The sequence below is a fragment of the Chrysemys picta genome, chromosome 13, assembly GCF_011386835.1.
Source record: "Chrysemys picta bellii isolate R12L10 chromosome 13, ASM1138683v2, whole genome shotgun sequence".
NCBI lineage: Eukaryota > Metazoa > Chordata > Testudines > Emydidae > Chrysemys > Chrysemys picta.
Genome location: NC_088803.1, coordinates 18,545,276 through 18,565,798, shown reverse-complemented (window position 1 = coordinate 18,565,798; position 20,523 = coordinate 18,545,276). Strand labels below are relative to the sequence as shown.

The following is a 20,523-nucleotide window of genomic DNA, read 5'->3' as shown; positions in this document are numbered from 1 at the left end:
GGATGACTATGAGTCGACAATGTGACATGGCGGTGAAAAAAGTCAATGCTGTCTTGGGATGCATTAGGCGAGGTATATCTAGTAGGGATAAGGAGGTGCTGCTTCCGTTGTATAAGGCGCTGGTGAGACCTCATTTGGAGTACTGTGTGCAGTTCTGGTCTCCCATGTTTAAAAAAGATGAACCCAAATTGGAACGGGTGCAGAGAAGGGCCACTAGGATGATCAGAGGAATGGAAAACCTGTCGTATGAAAGGAGACTAGAGGAGCTCGGGTTGTTTAGTCTGACAAAACGAAGGCTGAGGGGGGATATGATTGCTCTCTTTAAATATACCAGAGGGATAAATACCAGGGAGGGAGAGGAATTATTCCAGCTTAGTACTAATGTGGACACGAGAACGAATGGATATAAACTGGCAGTGGGGAAGTTTAGGCTTGAAATTAGACGAAGGTTTCTGACCATCAGAGGGGTGAAATATTGGAACGGCCTTCCGAGGGAAACGGTGGGGGCGAGGGACCTGTCTGGTTTTAAGATTAAATTAGATAAGTTTATGGAGGGAATGGTTTAATGGTAAAACATATTAGCTGAGGAATACTGAGCAATAGCAGGTAAATAGTATAATGGCTAACAAGGGTCAGGCTGGAGACTCTTGCCTACATGCTCGGGGTCTTACTGATTGCCATATTTGGGGTCGGGAAGGAATTTTCCTCCAGGGTAGATTGGCTGAGGCCCTGGAGGTTTTTCGCCTTCCTCCGCAGCATGGGGCAGGGATCGCTAGCAGGAGGGTTCTCTGCCAATTGAAGTCACCAAGACACAGGATTTGGGGACTTCATCAGCAGAGTCAAGGGAAGGGTAGGGACGGTTTTGTGGCCTGCAGCATGCAGGGGGTCAGACCAGATGATCATAATGGTCCCTTCTGACCTTAAAGTCTATGAGTCTATGAGTCTATGAGAAAGGGTCGGCTATACTGTATAATGGGCACTAGGGGCAGTAGAGGGCAGGGGTGGGGAAGGGGTGGCTATACTGTATAATGGGCACTAGGGGCAGCAGAGGGTGGGGGTGGGGAAGGGGCGGCTATACTGTTTAATGGGCACAAAGCAGAGGGTGGGGGTGGGGAAGAGGCAGGTATACTGTATAATGGGCAGTAGGGGTGGCAGAGAGTGGGGGTGGGGAAGGGGCAGCTATACTGTAAAATGGTCACTAGGGGCAGCAGAGGGTGCGTGTGGGGAAGGGGTGGCTATACTGTATAATGGGCACTGGAATGGAGACACCTAATGAATCTGACCAGCGTTCAGAGGTGCGTGAAGATGCGGGTGCTGTGGCCCATGTGGGAGAGACAGAGGGGTTAGAGGAAACTGTAGGGTCCCCTGCTTGCCCTCAACACCAAGATCGTGGGCTCCTCACAAAGCGCACAGGGAGCTTTTTCTTACAGATGACGACAATTCGGTGGAATAAGGGTGTCCCTGTGGCAGTGTCTGTCTTCAGGTTAAATTTGCAGACTGTGATTTTGAAGGTACGTGGGCTTGTCACGGGCCCATCACGCTTCCCAGTGCAGATGCTGTTGATGGCTGTGATGCTGTCATGGATGAAGGTGTTGTTCCTTCTGGATATCCCCCGGCAATGTGTCAGCAGGCGGCAGTAAGCGGTGTTGTTGGTGGCTTGGGTCTTCGGGTTATCCCATTGCCACCTCAGGAATTGGTCATTTGTCGAAGTCGACTGCTGCCTGCTGGCCAGAGCCAGCCAAGCCCCCAGCAGGACAAGGAACAGCAGGAGCACGGGGTAGGATCCTTTCAGAGCCATGACCATGTCTGGATCAACCTGCAGTAGGGTGAGAGGCGGGAGATGGATGGAGACAGTGCGGGGTGGGGATCTGCCTCCTCCATGGAACCTCCTGGGCAGAAACCCCTCCCCACATCCCATTAACTCCTCCCACCCCATTCTACCCACAGATCCTACCACCTCCATTCCCCCTCACACACTACCCAGGCCCACATGCCTCAAAATAACAGTCATTATAGCAGACTGAGAGCTCTGCTATTGTAAAGGTAAAGACCAGCTTTCTGAGTCAAGCTTGACTGTCTTAAGTGCTGTGAAATCCCTGGCATTACTTGGATTGGTTTGAAATTTGGTGTGCCTCATGGGGGGTCCTGGTCAGCATCAGGGGTCCAAATTTGGAGCAACTTCAACAAGGATTTCCTGAGATTTCCTCCAGGGGAAAAATCAGCTTTCCTTAAAGTTGCCTCATTCTGGTAATGTATTTTCGCTCAGAGATGGAGCTCAAACCAGGGCTCAACCCATTGGAGCAGGGGCTCCACCCTCGAGGGCTACCTCATGAGAGTGATTGGTGCCCACCAGCCCTTCAGGGGGAAGTCAAATTAAAACATTGTTTGAAAAAGACTTCGCTTCTTCCATGAGGCATCTTTGTGCCCCTCAGGGATTACACAGCGCCTGTGCAGAGAGTGAGGTTAGCAATCAGGAAAACTGTCTCTCCCTTAGCATATGTGGGGTGGCTCAGAGTGGCTTCAGTTCCGAGCCCAGCCATGAGTCTCAATTCTGCCTGGGGCCAAAAACTAAAATAAAAATGCCAGGATGTGTGGCTCCAGTCTCCTGGTGTCTGAGGCGTTTCTTGCTTGTGGGAAAAGTAATCTCAGCACAGCAGCGTATCCAGAGGGTGAAGAAACTATTTTTGAGATGAAAATAAATGGCACATGCAAATGCTGTTTGGGAGGGGAGTGTTACAAGAGTGGGCACTAATATGGGAAGAGGGGTTTGGGTCTGCAGCGAGGATATTTGGGAGGGTAAATGAGAGGGTGGGGAGAAGATGGGAGGGAAGGGAGAATGTGAGGGATAGCAGAGGAATTTGAAGGTTTAAGGTGGGGGCTGTCAGCCCTGTCAGTCCCCCTCTGTGGTAAATTCATGGAGGATAGGTTCATCAATAGCTATAAGCCAGGAAGATCAGGGAAGCAACCCCATGCTCTGAATGTCCCTAGTCTCTGTTTGCCAGAAGTTGGGAGTGTACGACAGGGTTTGGATCACTTGATAATTGTCCTGTTCTGTTCATTCCCTCTGAAGCACCTAGCATTGGCCAATGTCAGAAGACATGATACTGGGCTAGATGGACCAATTTCTGGGAACTGGGGGACTCAGAGCCCCAGACACACCAGTCTTTTCTTAAACACTTGACGTTACTGTATCCCCTGTCTAATACAACTGTCAAGGTTCTGGGACATAAACAGGTTCGAAAGGAATCGATTTTTATTGGTCAATGTCAGCAAATGTCAATTTCTCCACCCACACACAAACCTTAACAGCAAACAAATATTCCCATTGAGAATAATCAAAATGTACCGATAGGCCAAGTAAAAAAAATGCTGCTTGACAACTTAATTAGAAGGAAAAAAATCCAGTGATTTAAATTTTGAATTAGGGTAGCTAGAAATGGACTAAGTGAATACATAGTAAAAAATGGCATGATTCACTGATTTAAGGATTTTTAATGTGTATATTTTGAGATGGGATGCTGACAGTTTGTAGTTCAACAGTTATAAAGCTTTAACTTCCATGTTGTGTCTTTAGATAACTGTCTGAAACCTCCCCTCCCCATAATTTCCCACAGCTTTGAAAATTTAAACTTATCAAAAAAAAATTTAAATTGCTTAAATCCCATAATTTTGCACACAACTGTGAAAACTGAAAAAGACATAAACTGTAAAAAATGCTTAAAATAAATCTCGATATTATCGGTTGAAGTTATAAAAACTGAACTGTGCCAAGCCTAGACTTGGACCATGGATGAGATTTCTCGCAATGGCCCTGTTAGCAACTACACAATTACAACTTATTATGAAAAGATAGACCAGGCTAAACCGGAGGGGGAGGGACACTCTATGAAAAAAAACGCAATACCTGTTTCCGAGTCTATGATAACTCGGAAGGAAATTATCAATGTCCTAGAAGATAAAACACAAGATGGGGTGGGTATTAGCTGGTGTCTGCTCTAGCCCTGAAATCACATGAGAGAAAAGGATGTTTGCCTTCTTAGCCGTGTAGGGCAGTGATCCTCAGACCTTTGTTATTCAGAGGCTAAATTAGGAATCAACATTCCCCAAAACAGTCACAGCAGTGTGAATTTGTTGTTTCATTTACATATATGTTGTCATAACTAGAAAGGGAAGGGTAACAACCCTCATGTGTACAATACTATAAAATCCCTCCTGGCCAGAGACACCAAAATCCTTTTACCTATAAAGGTCTCATATCTGTCCCATCTTCCCCTCAAGCAGTTTCATACAATCCCATCACATCGTAACACACAAACCATTCATTGAATAGAATGGACCCCTGTCATAACTATAAAGGGAAGGGTAACAGCCTTCCTGTGTACAGTACTATAAAATCCCTCCTGGCCAGAGACTCCAAAATCCTTTTACCTGTAAAGGCTTAAGAAGCTCAGGTAATCTGGCTGACACCTGACCCAAAGGACCAATAAGGGGACAAGATACTTTCAAATCTGGGGTGGGGATGCGGGGGAAGACTTTTCTTTGTGTGCTCTTTGTTTTTGGTGGTGTTCACTCTTAGGACTAAGAGGGACCGGACATCAATCCATGTTCTCCAAATCTTTCTGCACAAGACTCTCATATTTCAAACTTGTAAGTAACAGCCAGGCAAGGCGTATTAGTTTTATCTTTGTTTTCTCAACTTGTAAATGTTCCTTTTGCTAGAGGGTTTACCTCTGGTTGCTGTAACTCTGAACCTAAGGCTAGAGGGGGTTCCTCTGGGTTCTTTGAATCTGATTACCCTTTAAAGTTATTTTCCATCCTGATTTTACAGAGATAATTTTTACCTTTTCTTTTAATAAAATTCTTCTTTTAAGAACCTAATTAATTTTTCATTGTTTTAAGATCCAAGGGTTTTGGATCTGTGTTCACCAGGACTAACTGGTGAGGAGATATTCTCAAGCCTACCCAGGAAAAGGGGTGTAAGGGGTTGGGGGAAATTATTCTCAAGCCTACCCAGGAAAGGGGGATTAGGGACTTGGGAGACATTTGGGGAAAGGCAGAGTTCCAAGTGGCTCTCCATAAATATTTGGTTAAAAAGCTGGTAAAAATAAGCTTAGGGTGTCTTTCATGTGGGTCCCCACATCTGTACCCTTCAGTTTAAGAGGGGGAGGCAATCTTGACATATATAATTATAATTAAAATAATAATTATAATTAAATTAATTATTTCCTAGCAAATATGTTAACTCAGTTCAGGTCGATTACTTAATTGGTTAACAACACAGAAAAAGCACATTTATTGGTTAATAACTAAATCACACAGTATTTTACTGTCTTCTGCTGCAAAAAGTTACAGGAGACACATTAAAGAGCCACTTGCACCTCAAAAGCTGCAGTCTGAGTATCACTGATGTAGGGGGAAAACACTGTGTGATCATGGGGGACATGAATTTGAGTGACATATGCTGGAGGCCTCATGCTCTCAGAACGAAAACATCCTTGGAATTTCTAAGCATTATAGCTGACGATTTCCTAACTCAGAAAGTGTTGCAGCCCCACGGGGGATGCTGCGTTAGACCTCGTCCGAACAGATAAAGAGGAACTCAAAGAGAACATAAAGTTAATGGTAGCTTAGGTACAAGTGATCTTGACTTGATCACATTTATAATGCTCAAGCAGAATAAAGTCCATGCCGCCAATAAGGGAAACACCCAGGCAAGATTGGGTGATGCTCCTCCATGCCCATAACACACACACTCTCAGTCTGCCTTGTCACTGCATCTGCCCTGCGCTGAGACACTGAGCCTGGCCAAACTCCACACCTGTGAAATTTAACAACCACTTTGTCCCCTTTTACATCCCCTTACCCCTATTAATCCCCCCACCTGCTCCTTATCCCATCTCACTACTGACCATCCACAGTGCCGGGCGTTGCACAGACCCCAATCAAGATCTGGGCCCCGTGGTCCCCAGGACTGCAAAGCCCCCAACTGAGATATGGGCTCCCACTGTGCCAGACACTGCAGACATCCTGATTGACATGAGGGCATCACCCTTCTCTATCCCACTGTTCCCCATTCTCTTCACAGAGAAGAGATAGAACCGAGGAGTCCTGATTCCCAGCCACTCTCTGCTCTAACCACTAGATCATGCTGCCTCCCAGAAACAAACCCTGCAGCTGCAGCCCTATAACACACTATTTTCTCCTTTCTCCTGGCTTGTGGAATCTCCTGCAACTTACCCACGTCCTTGTTGTTTCACTGTGAGAGTGATGGATCCCAGTGTCTGTTGCGCTGAATCTCACCCTTATACTCCATCCCGTCTGAGAGTGTGTTATATAGAGCCCAGCCGGATATGGAGAGGGAGAAATGGATGTGAAAATCCAGTAAATCGTTGGGCAAGGACAATTTCCTGATATCTGGCAATTAAAAGCAGAGGTCCTGCAGGCAAGGCACGGGTGGGGAGAAAATTGCGCAAGTCCTGCTAGACACTTAGGTTGCACAGAAACTTCTAAGGGTGTGTCTACCTGGCAACTGAAAGTATGATTGTAGCAAGAGTGGGGAGAGCTGTGCCAGCTTTATTCTAGCTAGTGTGGGCAACAATCACCTGTTCTCTTCATTCCCTCTGGGGCCCCTGGCATTGTCCACTGTCAGAAGACAGGATACTGGGCTAGATGGACCTTTGGTCTGACCAAGTATGGCTGCTCTTATGTTCTTATGTAACTTTCTGGGGTGGGATGAATGGGTTGTTTGGGTCCAGCTGACACCAACCCATATCAATGGATGTCTGGAAGGACAATGGGAGCTCCAGTGACTGAACAATTGACACCGATATATGGGAAACTCCGGCAGGTGGAACATGTGAGCCCAGCAGGGCACTACAGGAGGATGGCAATAGACTGAGATTTGACAAGAGGCCAAAATAAGAGCTGATGAGGCTCACCAAGGATTGAGACAAAGGACAGAGGAAACCAAGATGGTTTCTAGAGCCACATGGCTTGGTGATCCCTGGCTTGGCCCGAACGGACTATATCTCAAGCTTTGCTTGTCTCAGCTAACCTAAGGACTCCCCAGTGCTGTGTGCAGGTGACTAATAAACCTTCCTCTGGTTTGTAAAAGCTGTCAGGAGTCATTGAAAATCCTTGCAGAGGTGCATTGATCCCTGAAGAGAGCAAAAAGTCTCTGAGCAGGAGCCTTCTTCAGCTGGACTCTCTGGGCAGAGCTCACAATACAAAGCAGGAGGGCTGGAGCCCAGACAGTCAGTCTAGGAGGTGGTGAGGCCATGTGGCCTGTGCTGAAGGATAAAAGTGACCCTCTCAGAAGGGTTCCTGCAAGGGACTGGTCCAAAGCTGGGGTGTAGCACCGACCCTGGGGATCCATGACAGTTCGTGGTGACCGGGCGGGCCCTGAATGCACCAGCAGTATAAGTGACTTGCCAGAGCCAAAACAAGGTTAGTTAAAGGAAGCATCAAGAAAATGGCATGAATCCAGCCACCTAAGGAGAGAAGCACAGAACTGTGCAGGGAGCGAGGGTTAAGCATTGGGAGGTTAAACAAAGTGCAGCTGATTGCCTGGCTGGAGAAGGATGATTAGACCAAGAGCCAGGTTCCAGACCCAGGCGGAGTCCCAAGACAGTCCAAGAAAACCAGACAGCGGCTACGGCAGGAGTAGGGCATCCTCATGGCCCGGATCCCCATCACCAGAGTTGGAACCGGGAAAATTGGAGCTGGAAAAAAGGAAGGTTCAGCTGGAGAAAAAGAGATGTGAAAACAATGAAAAGGCGTGAGCTATTGAGAGAAACAGCGAACGCATGAAGGAGAGCAGTGAAAGCAGCAGCTGGAACAGCAGGAAAAGCAATAACGGCATGCACTGGACACGGAGAAGCAGAAGAGCAAGAGGTTCCACAGAGTTGCAGGTGGGGAAAGACCATGGGAAGCCAATTCCTCCTTTGAGATAGCTTGCACTTTGAACCAGGATAATCCTGGGAACTGTCTCCGCTATCTCACCTCCTTTCTTGGACCCAAAGCAATAGAGGGGGATGAACGGCATGGATACTGTGGAGTATGGACAGTTAAAAAAGGATTTACTGCTTCAGTTTGAATTGACATCTAAGGCATATAGGAAAAGGTTTCCGGGTGCATGAAAGACCAAGGATGTGATGTATGTGGATGTTCCCATCCTGATGGGCTGTGGACTACAAATGTGGTCAAGGTGCAGGCATCTCTATGCTGGAAGGTTTGTAGGACCTGCTCAGGTTAGAGCAACAGTGTGAGGTCTGTCCCTATGAGCTTCACACGTGGTCTTGAAAGCGCCTGGCAGGCCAGCTACCAAGGCGATGGGACATTGGTTTGGACACATGTGGATAACATCTGTGGGTTGGAGCTAGCCCTGCTCTCTGGTTAAAGTGACCCTGCTCAGTTCTATCTGGAAGGGGGAAGAGACACGACAAAGTGGGAATTTTTTGTAAGCTTTTGATGAACGATGCGCATGGCAGTGACGTACCTGACTAGGCATTGCTAGGCAGAGGATACAAAAGAGTTAGAAGCTGCTCATGAGGAGAGCAGGACAAATGAGGTGTAAGTGTCATGTAACCATCCTGGGTGGGATGAATGGGTTGCTAAATCACTGGCCGAAACTGACCCATATCTGGAAAGACCATGGGGGCCCTACTGATTGGACAATTGATACCTATCCACGGGTGTCTCAGGCAAGTGGAACTGGAATTAATTTGCAAACTAGATACCATCAGATTAGGCCTGAATAAAGGCTGGGAGTGGTTGGGTCCAGGGCTGGCTCTAGGTTTTTTGCCGCCCCAAGCAAAAAAAATTTTGGCTGCCCCCCACCCCAGCCCTGGGTTCTCTCTTCTCCCCCCTCACCCGCACTCCCTGCTGCCCCAGCCCTGGGCTCTCTCTTCCCCCTCACACCCCCACCCCCTGCCACCCCAGCCCTGGGCTCCCCCCCACCAGTGCTGACTCTGCCCGCTCCCCCCTCGCCTCCAGCCGGTCCGGCGCTGGCAGGGTCGGGGTAAGCAGCGTGGCTCCGAGGCCGTGCCTCAGCCCAGGGTCCCTCCAGGACCAGCTGGGACCCGGAAGGGCAGAGCCGGGGGACCGCCCCAGCAGAGGGCTGAGGAGCTGGGGCAGGGTAGCCCCAGAAGCAGCGGAGCCCCAGAGAGTGGGACGCAGGCCCCGCCCGACAGTGCCCCACCCTCTATGGCCCCGCTGCTGCTGCTGCTTCTGGCCGCTCTGCCACAGTCCCTGGGTGGCTTGGGCCGCTTCGCCCAGCCCCGGCTGCAGCGCTGGGGGGGGGGGTGTTGTACTTAAAGTACTGCACAGGATCTTTTCAGGGGGAATAAGACAAAACGCCACATTTATTAGTAATACATGTATTTACTAACACTGTATTATATGCATATAATATATTACACTTACACTCACACACACACACAAACACACTCCGTCTTGTTGTTACCAATTAGTTGCTCCCCTTAACTTCACTGGCCAGGTGAGTTAGATGGGGGAGGGGGTGGAGCCGGGCTTCTGCCGATCCGGATCGATGCTCCCATGGTGACAAGACGAGACCCGGGGTCCTCTGCAAGACACCTCACTTTTATAGCAGCTTTCCTTTTATGCAAATCTATACCAGATTCAAACTCTGTGTCTGTGTCCATTGGTCCTTTGTGCTGCTTTCTTTTGAGTGTTGTCCCAATGCTGCAAAGAGGGTGTTTCCAAAAGAAGGTGCTTGCTTCTAACCCCGGAGGCCGTCGGTATGTCTGCTTGTCTTTAATGAGCCCACTTGACACGTTTTATTGTCCTTGGGTCTGGCTCCCAGCCCCTCTCCAACAGTTGAGGCTGTCTGGAGGTGCTGCCTTCCATGCCTTCCTCATTCACACCTCATTCATTCAACAGGGCAATTGATTAAGAGTGGCGCGGGGGGGGGGGGAGCTCTTGTTCTACTGCTAGCAAAAAGAAATTTTTCTTCTATCTTATTCTATCCTTAGGGGCTATAATATTATACCAAGGGCAATGCAAAGTTTCTAAATGAGGCTTTGATACAAAGTCCCATGAAAACAGAGGTCACACGTGGGTAGACCCACCACAAGGTTATATGAAGAGGCACAATGTAAAGTCATATGAAAATTATCAGAGATTTATCTACAGTGGCCGCGCTGCAGCAGCTGCAGGTGGCTCCGTGTGCCCCGTGGGGTGTCCCCCAGCCTGAGTGTCCCCCGCTTGAAGCCTGCCCGGCCCAGCCACAAGGTGTGGGTGCTGCTCCCCCGCGGCGTGAACTGCAGTGGCCCCAGGGCGCCCCCCGCGCATGACGCGCTGCTGCTGCCAGGGCTGGCTCTAGGCTTTTGCCGCCGGAAGCACACAAAAAAAATGGCCAGAATGCTGCCCTTGAAAATGTGCTGCCCCAAGCACGTGCTTGGTTTGCTGGTGCCTAGAGCCGGCCCTGGTTGGGTCATTACAAAACCTAAACTTAATTTCCCCAATACTGATTTCTCCCTACTGCTACTCACACCTTCTTGTCAACTGTCTGTAATGGGCCACTCTCTTACCACTTCAAAAGTTATTTTTCCTTCCTTGGTATCCTGCTGTTAATTGATTTATCTCATTAGACTGACCTAACACTTGGTAAAACACCCCCATCCTTTCATGTATTTATACCTGCTCCTGTATTTTTTACTTCATTCATCTGATGAAGTGGGTTATAGCCCATGAAAGCTTATGCCCAAATAAATTTGTTACTCTCTAAGGTGCCACAAGGACTCCTCATTTTTTTTTTTATTGTGAACTCAATGATGGTCTGCAAGAGGAGGTCTTTAAGATCTGGCAATTTCCTGCCATATCCTTGGCAGACCTGATTGAATTAAGTTTAAGTATCTTCTGGGTCCATTCTATTCAACAATTGATTTGTGTGTTATGATGGGCCAGGACTGTACAAAGCCGCTCGAGGGGGAGATGGGACAGATGTGAGACCTCGGGGTTCTAAGGATTACATTGTCCAATGTATAGTGCTGGGGAGGAGCTGATGCTCATGGTACATGTAGGTACCAATGAGATGGGGAAGGATAGGTGAGAGGTCTTGGAGGTCAAATTTAGGCTGCTAGGTAAGAGGCTCCAGGCTCTTCATGGTAGCATTCTCTGAAATGCTTCCAATCCCACACACAGGGCCAGTCAGACAGGCAGAACTGCAGGGTCAAAATGCATGGATGAGATGATGATGCAGGGAGGAGGGGTTTAGATTTATTAGGAACTGGGGAAATTTTGGGGAAAAGGGGAGCCTATACAGGAAGGATGGAACCAGATTGCTGGCACTTAAAATTAAAAAGATCGTAGAGCAATTTTTAAACTAAGTCCTGGGGGAAAGCCAACAGGTGCAGAGAAGCAAGTGGTTCATACAGAGACATCCCTTGGGGAGGATCTATTAATGGAGATTCTCTATGTCCTAATAAGGAGGAGAGGATGGAAGATGATAAAATACAGGTAGGATCTGATGAGAAACAGTCAAATGAAAAGACTCCCATTCAATTACATCATATAATGGGAAACAGCTAAAAAGTGACACATTTTTAAAGTACTTATATACTAATTCCAGGGGATGTTGTGAAGGCCAAGACTATAACAAAGTTAAAAAAAATACCTACCGTATTTTCCGGCGTATAAGACGACTGGGCGTATAAGACGACCCCCCAACTTTTCCAGTTAAAATATAGAGTTTGGGATATACTCGCCGTATAAGACTACCCCTCTTCCAATGCACACCAAATAAAAATTAAAAAAACATCAGATTTGATTTCAATATGGTAATTTTAATTCAAATGCTTATGACATGCAGGTACTTAGCAGGAAAACTGTCACTTATAAACATAAGGCTGTTTGTCATCAAACATGTAAACATAAAACAGTGCAAGTGGATTAAACTTTTCCTAATTCACTCTAAAGCTGAAAGGAAGGATAAGACAATAAACACATGGGAGCTGCCATGCTGTTTGTTTTCTAAGCTGTCAACCAAACTGGAACTGATGATGATAGGAGGAAGATAACAAACAATAGAGAGAGAGCAAGTGCCGGGCAAGTCCCTGGCGAGTTAGCAACGCCCATCATAACTGCAAGCTACGGTATTTTTACAGGGTTTGCTGGCGTGACAGTTTCCCTTTAAAAGCCTTCAAAATCCTCCTGTTCGTCATCTGATATCATAAGTACATCAATGACATCTTGTGATACATTTGTAAGGCAGTCATCGTATGGATCGAATTCCGTATCAGATGGTGTGGTCTCAGCTTCGGCTTCCTCTTCATCTTGCCACAAGTAGTCGTCCTCCATACCATCTAATGAATTTGATATGCCACACTTCTTGAAAGACTTGATTACTGTTTCTGCATCAATATCATTCCAGGCTTTTATGACAAACTTGCACAAAACATCCAACTGTGGAGCACGCATGTTTCCTCCTTTTGTGAATGACTTTTCGCCACTAACCATCCATTCACTCCACTGTTCTCGAATGCGATCTTTAAATGGCTTGTTTAGGCACACATCCAGTGGCTGTACCAACGATGTCAATCCTGCAGGAATAACTGCCACATCTGTGTTTAGTCTTGCAAGCCTTTGCTTGGTGCTGGGAGTTAAATGAGCCCTGAACATATCCCACACCAGTAGACTACGTTTTTGAATAAGTCCACCTGGTCGCCTGCTCCATACATTATCAAGCCATAGCTTTACCCCTTCTTCATCCATCCAGCCTTTTTCATTCACATGTACAAAACAACCAACAGGGAACTTGAGTTTCGGCATTGTTTTTCTTTTAAAAATAATCATTGGTCTCAGTTTGGCGCCATCAGCTGTGCATCCTAGTACCACTGTAAAACTGGACTTCTCATGTCCTGTTGTTTTAATTAAAATTGTTTTTTCACCTTTTTGATGGACAGTTTTATTTCCAAACATATCAAAATTCATTGGAGTTTCATCCATATTTCCAATACTACTTAACGCATAGCCATGTTTAGTGCACTGTTTTATTATGTATCGATGGAAACTATTTACTTTGCTATCAAGATCTGCAGGTAATTTTTGGGCAATTTTCGTCTTTTGCCTCAGTACCATATTATGCCTTTCCATGAATCTAGTACACCAGGATACAGTGGCCTTAAATCTGTTGCTGTGATCTGGGTTAGATTTGGCCCACTGAAGTGCAAACAAACATATTTTATTTCGTGTCACAACATAACCATTTTGGCGATGCTCATTCACCATGTCTGCTACATGTTTTTCGAGTTCTGGCCAATGTGGGGTGCCTCTTCTTAATGCACACTTACCCCTTGGCATACTCTTTAATGCTTTTTCATTTGCTTTCCAGTCCCGAACCATCTTTTCTGTTACTCCATATTGTCTTGCAGCAGCGCAGTTATTATGTTCCATGGCAAAGTTTACAACTTTAAGTTTGAAACTGGCTTCATATTTCTTTCTTCTTGCTGGTGGAGCCATGATGGGGTTTTGACTGTTGGACATTTGTATACTGTACTGTATGTACTGGTGTTGTACTGTATGAACAGGTACAGATACTGGTGCTGTACTGTATGTGGGACCCAGTATACAACAACCAGCCAATCACGGCAAGCGATGTACCTTAACGGCGATTGGCTGGTTGTTGTATACAAAGCCTGCTTGGATTGGTCAGCATTGCATCCCCTTCCTGTCAGTTCTTTCTCTGCTTCCACACAGCTCTCCCTGCCTGCCCAGCCCTCCCTGTCTCCAAGACAATCAGAGCAGTAGACAAACACGCCTCTTTCACCCGTCTGGCCCGCCCTTGTATCCTATTACCTCCTTCTCTGCCTCTCAGATCTCGCACATGCTCGCCAGGAGCGAGATCTGAGAAAGTAAAAACAGTAGTTTCCAGGCAAGCTTATCTCGGCTAATAGGAAATAAACATAGGCTTGGCATAGCACATTAGGGCTTTGCTATGAGGAAGAAAATCTGTTTTAACAGGGAAGCATGTCTGATGCACACTTTTTTTGCAAGTGTTGTAGCTGTGTGGACCCCAGGCTATTAGCAAGGTAGTATCTTTCATTGGACCAACAGGGTGTAAGAGACAAGTTTTGGCGCATACGCAGGGCGCTTCTTTAGCTCTGGGTTTATTCCCAGAATCATTTATTCCCGGCCCTGGCTGCGCGCTCTCATCCATTAAAAGGCGGGATTCCCGCCTCTCTGCTCTCATTTAGCGCAGCGCTTCCCTGGGGCCACCCTGCGGCACTTCCCATAAGACTCCCAGCCCTGTGCTTCCGCAGAGCTGTAACAGTCGGCTCCAAATCAAGCCAGTCCGCCCCTTGGTTACCTACAAGCAGAGCCAGCCGCTCGGGCTGCCCTGCCCAGGACGTGCACCAGAAGAGGCGCGCTGGCTACTTAGGAGCCCTGGAAGCGAGCGGGCTGCGCTGCACAAGCTCTGGCCATGGGCTTGGACTTCAGTAACGTGCCCGGCTAATTCCCCCCCGCCCCGCGCTTCGCCGCAGGGTCGGTGCCGTGCCAGCCTGCACATTACACACAGACTAGAGCAGCCCCCCCCCCCATGGTGCGGTGTCCGGTGCGATTGGGCACGTGGCAGTGCCCTCCCTCCCCCCACATGTGGGGCTGGTTCGCAGCCCTCTGGGCCCCGCGGGCTGGGGCTGCAGGGGACCCGGCTTGCCTGGCTTCCCGCACAACACGGCGTCCGGCGCACTGGCTCGGCAGCTGATAGGGCTCAGCGCTGTCTCTGGAGCCGGGACTGTGTTCGCTCAGCGTGGTCTTAATCAGCTGAGCCTCGATGGTCCCCGGCTCGCTCACTCTCTCTGTCCGGGAGCCGTCACCCCTTGGGGCAAGATGCCCTCCCGCCCCCCGCTGTTCACCCCGATCCGCCCCTGGCCTGCTCCCGTGCGGATCGTGGCTCCCTTTCCCCGTAGGGATCCCCCCGCCCGGGCACTCCGCGGCAGCCGCAGCTGGTTCCCACGCTCCTGTCAGGGCGGGAGGGAGCGGAGGCAGCCGCAGCAGCCCGGGAGACATATGTGGTGCCGCAGATTCAGCTCGGAGGTTTCAGCACCCGGCGTATAAGACGACCCCCGATTTCGGAGAAGATTTTCCTGGGTTAAAATGTCGTCTTATACGCCGGAAAATACGGTAGATAAATTCATGGAGGATAGGTCCATAAATGGCTATTAGTCAGGATGGGCAGGGATGGTCAGGGATGGATTAACCTTCTGTGGGCCCTGTGCCAAACATATTTGTGGGCTCCCATGGGGGCAATGTTGCATGGCGCAGGGGGTTCAATCCCCAGAGCGAGGGGACAGACAGGGGCAATGGGGCATGGCATGGCAGGGGTGGCCCCACTCCACCCAGCGTGAGGGCACTATTTACAAACCGGCAGTTGCCAGATGCACAATGGTCCACCCAGCCCTATGCTGCCAGCATGCCCCTTCCCATCGGGGGTGGGCCCATGTCGTGCCACGCAGCCCCCTGCCCAACACTGGAATACCCCCCCCCCAATTCCCTATGGCCAAAGCCCTTCTGCACCCACTATGCCCTGCACCCCCCCCAGACCCTGTCACAAATGCACAGCACCCTGCACAACACCACAACTACCCAGCACCCCACACAGAACCGCCACTCCCTAGTGCCCCAAGACACAGAGATCTTCTCTGCCCCCTCACAGCCCAGCACCCCCACCCAAACCCTTTAGAGACCCCTCCCCAATGCCCTGCCTCCTGGGCCCACTCATTGGCCCTGCTGGGTGGTGACTGGGTCTGCCGTGCTTAGCTGCCAGCGTCCTGGGGTGGGGAATCAATCCGGCCCCTCGGGAGAGGCGCAATCAGCCAGGCCAGGGCCTGCCCCACCCGGGCTCTCTCAGGACCCCCTGAAAGGGCCCAGCCAAGCCCCCCACACTGATCCTCCCCACCAACTGGCCGAGCCCGGCCAGGCTTCTGCATCAGTCCCAGGTGGCTCAGCTCCAGGGAGACAGGTGGGGCCCCACAGGTGGTGGGAAGCAGAGACTGCCTGGAGCCAGAGGTGCACAGGGGTTCAGCCAGGAGGCAGAGAGAAGTTGGCAGGTGGGGCCAGGAGGTGGAGAGGAGCCCTTGGCTGGCCGGTGGGCAGGCCGAGAGGAGCAAGTGGTGGGCAGTGTGCGGGGGGAGCCAGTGGGCTGGTGGGGTCTCAGAGCACAGTGCAAACGGAGCAATCTGGGACCCCTTCTGAGCATGGGCCCTGCTTCATGGCACAACTGGCACCATTGTAAACCCAGCACTGGATGATGTCCCTAGCCTCTGTTTGCCAGAAGCTGGGAATGGGCGAAAGGGGATGGATCACTTGATGATTGCCTGTTCTGTTAATTCCCTCTGGGACACCTGGCATTGGCCACTGTTGGAAGACAGGCTACTGGGCTAGATGGACCTTTCGTCAGACACAATATGGCCGTTCTTTTGTTCTTATGTTCTTAATGTTCCAGACAGAATGGACTTTTGGAACAACAATTGTTAAGTGGTTTTCCTGGGGGATTTCTAGGAAGGGTGAATACAACTTCCCCATGTCTGGTTAGGAAAAAAACGAGCTATTGGTAGCTACACCCTGAGTGGTGGGTCATTATCTGCTGATTGCCTGTTATGTGAGGCCAAGATCAAAGACCTGTGCTGTATAAAGGAAAAAGTAAATGATTCTTTGTTCTTAATTGGATACACTCACGAATTTGTAACCATGTGGAAAACCCAATTGTGGGTTTTGAGGGACTGACGCCTACCAGAGCCCAGGGATGGAGCTAAGGGTAGCCTCTGGTACACTTTGGAGCACACGTGTCCGTTCTTTTATTGGCTTTAATGTTTTCTCTGTAATGCTTTCATCTGAAGAATAAATGAGCTTGCTTACCAAAAGCTGTGTGGTAATGTATAACTGTGGGCCATGACACCGGTCATAGTCTCTGGAGAGAAAGCAAAGCGCAGACGCGGCGTTTAGGCAGTCTGGCTTGCTGGGGATATATCAGTGTAGGGAGGGAACTGTGTAGCCCCAGTGAAAAAGCCCCAGTGAGGAGGGAAAGACACAAGTTTCTACCTAAGAGGCTGACAAGGGATAGGATAAGAGCTGGCCTTTGGGGACACATGGGACAGAGAGAAGAAACCAAGACAGTTCCTCGCAGCGTGGCTCCAGGGAGCCCTGGCTTTGCCAGCAAGTTTTAACCATTGGTCCTCTATGCTATGGGGAGAACTTTCACATTGTGTGAGCCACTCAACTAATAAACCTTATTCAGGTTTGAAAAAGCTGAAGGGTGTTACTGCAAACCTGAACGGGTGAATCAATCCCTAAGAGGGCAAAAAAGTCTCAGAACAGTGTGTCTATCTCATCTGGATGCACTGGGCAGATCTCATGCTGTGAAACTTAGGAGCTGGAGCTGGAGGCTTGGTCTCGGAAGCGTTGAGGCCAGGAGGTCTGTCTTGCCGACTTAGCGCAGTCCACACCGGCGCTTAGATCGGTGTAAGTTACATAAGTTATACCGAAGTAAGCGCTAGTCAGTGTGTACAAACATGAAGAAGTCTGCAAGGAACAGGGTGGTGATAATGAGCCAGGGATGCATGACTGCGGCTTGACTCACCGGGAGGAGAGAGACCATGGGAAGCCCTGCTTGTCAAGTCCATTAGTCTCTAGGAGTACAAGTCTCACTTCTAGTGCGTGAGGTCTTGGATTTAAATCCCCAGTGAACGTAATTTTTTTACAAGGCAGAACAATAGTGCAAATTGCATGCAGGAAGAGGCTGGAGACAGCGAGGATCAGAGGGTGGCAGGCAAAGGCACCCAGGGTCAGAGTGATTTGGAAAGTCCTGGGAGGAATGCCAATTTGTAGCGTCAATGGGGTGGGAGAGCTGGAGTGAGTTGAAGAAGCACAGAGGGGTCAGGATTGGGGTGTCAAAAGCCAACAGGAGTTGGGGTCCATTACGGACTTCTGCTTTTTGGGTGACACCTTCCTCGCAGTCTCTACAGTCACCCCTTCATACAATGTTCAGTGAGTGGCAAAGAGGGTTTACAGAGATGAGATTGGAACCTGTGTCCCCAAACAGACTAGAACCTACCGCGTCCATCTTAATCGCTCAGCCTCCCTGGCAGCTGGAGTCTCCACTGGTTTTCGCCCTGTTGGTCTAACGGGGGATTCTCACCATGGGTGTGTGCAGGCAACAGTTCAAATACTGACTAATGGGTGCTGCTGCTCAGCAGAGGGTGAGGGATGCAGTCACTGCCACTGTATCTCTGAGGCAAGCAATGCATGGGACACAGGTGGGTCCCAAATCCTTCCCCTTGTGTTATCTCCTCCCATTTCACTCTGCTGCCAGAGCCACTGCCCCTCCAATTAGCCCCTCTCTCCCCACTGCTCCCACCCACTCCCATTATCCCCTCTCGCACACAATGGTCTCAAAACAGCAGAGCTTATTATTTGTATCAGATGGCAAGTCAATGCACCAAACAAGAGCAGGGCCCCCTTTGTGCCAGGAGCTGAACAGATTCCAGATGAGATCAGGGTCCTATTTTGTTGAAGGTTGCAGAGATCCTGATAGCCAGGTCCTCCCTTCTCTAACCCACAAGACCACACTCCCCTCCCAGAACCGGGACAGAACCAAAAAGTCCTGGTGCCCAGCCCCCCCTTGTCTAACTCACTATATCATGTTAACTCCTAGCAGATTAGCTCAGGAACAGAAAAAGATATCAGGGCTCCCAGGTTCTATTCCCAAAAATGTGGTAGAGGTTGTTGAAAGCACAGAGACTCTCCCTGGAAAAGAACAACACATTTCATGCACACATCGGTGATTGCTTTGCGGGTATCAGTTTATTGAGTTTAGGAAGCAAAGAAAATTGCAGACAAAGGGGAAATGTTCCAAAATAACGTGGAGAATAATGACACATAGCAGTAAATTGTGATAAATATGAGGATTAGCCATGATCAGAATGAACACGCAATAACAGAAGGGTGACAGTGATGGCTATTTCTAAAGGACATGTTTTTAGATGGTTGTTTGTGGCAGAAGGGAGTGCAAGATGGGGAAGGGGTGGTTATACTGTATAATGGACACTAGGGGTGGAGACACATCAGCAATCAGACCAATGTTCAGAGCCGGGTGAGGAGTGGGGTGTGGTGGCCAGTGTGGAAGGGACGGGGTGGGATTAGAGGAAGTCCCCCCTCCCCCGTCTGCTCTCTACACCGAGGGTCGGAACCTAACGATCCGCACAAGGCGCACAGGGAGCTTATTCCTACAGAAGACGACAATTCGGCGGGTTAAGGGTGTCTCGGTATAAGTGCTTCCGTTCGCGTTAAGTTTGCAGACGGTGAGCCTGAAGCGACGGATGCTCTGACGTTGGTTGCCAATGGAGGGTCTCCCGCCTGTTGTGCAGACGTTGTTGATGACTGCAATGCGCGCGTGGATGAAGATGTTGTTCTTCTTGGCTAATCCCCGAGCACTTGTTTGCAGGTCACAGTAAGTGGTGTTGGTGGTGGCTTGGGTCTTTGGGTTGTCCCAGTGCCGCCTCAGGAATCGGTCATTATTCCAGGACTGGGACTGCCCACTGGCCAGAGCTAGCCAAACCCCCAGCAGGACAAAGGACAGCAGGAGCGTGGGGTAGGATCTTTTGAGAGCCATGGCCGTGTCTGGATCAACCTGCAGTGGGGAGTGGAGGAGATGGATGGAGACAGCGCGGGATGAGGATCTGCCTCCTCCATGGAAGCTCCTGGGCCCAAACCCCTTCCCCTATCCCATTAACTCCTCCCACCCCACTCTGCCCCCAGAGCCCACTACCTCCCATTCCCCCTCCCACCCTGCTCAGGCCCACATGCCTCGAAATAGCAGAGTCATTACAGAAGAGAGAGAGCTCTGCTATTGTTATGGTAAAGACCAACCCAGGGCCCAAAACTAAAATTAAAAAGCCAGGATGTATGGCTCCACTCTCCCCATGTCTGAGGCATTTCTTACTTGTGGAAAACATAATCTGAGCACAGCAGAGTATTCAGAAGTTGATGAAACTATTTCTGAGAAGAAAACAAATTACATGTGCAAATACGCATTGAGAGGGGATGGGTGCAAGAGTGGGCTGTAATAGGGGAAGAGGGGTTTGTATCTGCAGTGAGTGTATTTGGGAAGGGTAAATGGGCATGGGTGGTAGGGGAGATTAGAGAGGTTGATGGCTCAGATAAGGGGGAGGGGAGAAGATGAGAGGGAGAATGTGAGGGGTAGCAGAGGAATTTGAGGGGTTTAGGGTGGGGGGGGGCTGTCAGCCCTGAATTATCCCCTTCTGTCATAAGTTCATGGAGGATTGGTCCATCAATGGCTATTAGCCAGGATGGGCAGGGATGGTGTCCCTAGCCTCTGTTTGCCAGAAGCTGGGAATGGGTGACAGGGGATGGATCACTTCCTGGTTACTTGTTCTGTTCATTCCCTCTGGGGCAACTGCATTGGCCACTGTCGGAAGACAGGATTCTGGGCTAGTTGGACCATTGGTCTGACCCAGTATGGCCGTTTTTATGTTCCTGGATTTGGGA

At 49.4% G+C, this 20,523-nt stretch overlaps 1 protein-coding gene across 1 annotated transcript; it reads right to left on the bottom strand.

Moving 5' to 3' along the window:
* Nucleotides 1-19,186: 19,186 nt before the first annotated feature.
* LOC122174145 (ribonuclease-like) lies at nucleotides 19,187-19,627 on the bottom strand. The gene has a single exon (XM_042854990.1). The coding sequence runs from the start codon at nucleotides 19,625-19,627 to the stop codon at nucleotides 19,187-19,189; it is 441 nt and encodes a 146-aa protein (XP_042710924.1).
* Between the last annotated feature and the right edge of the window lie 896 nt (nucleotides 19,628-20,523).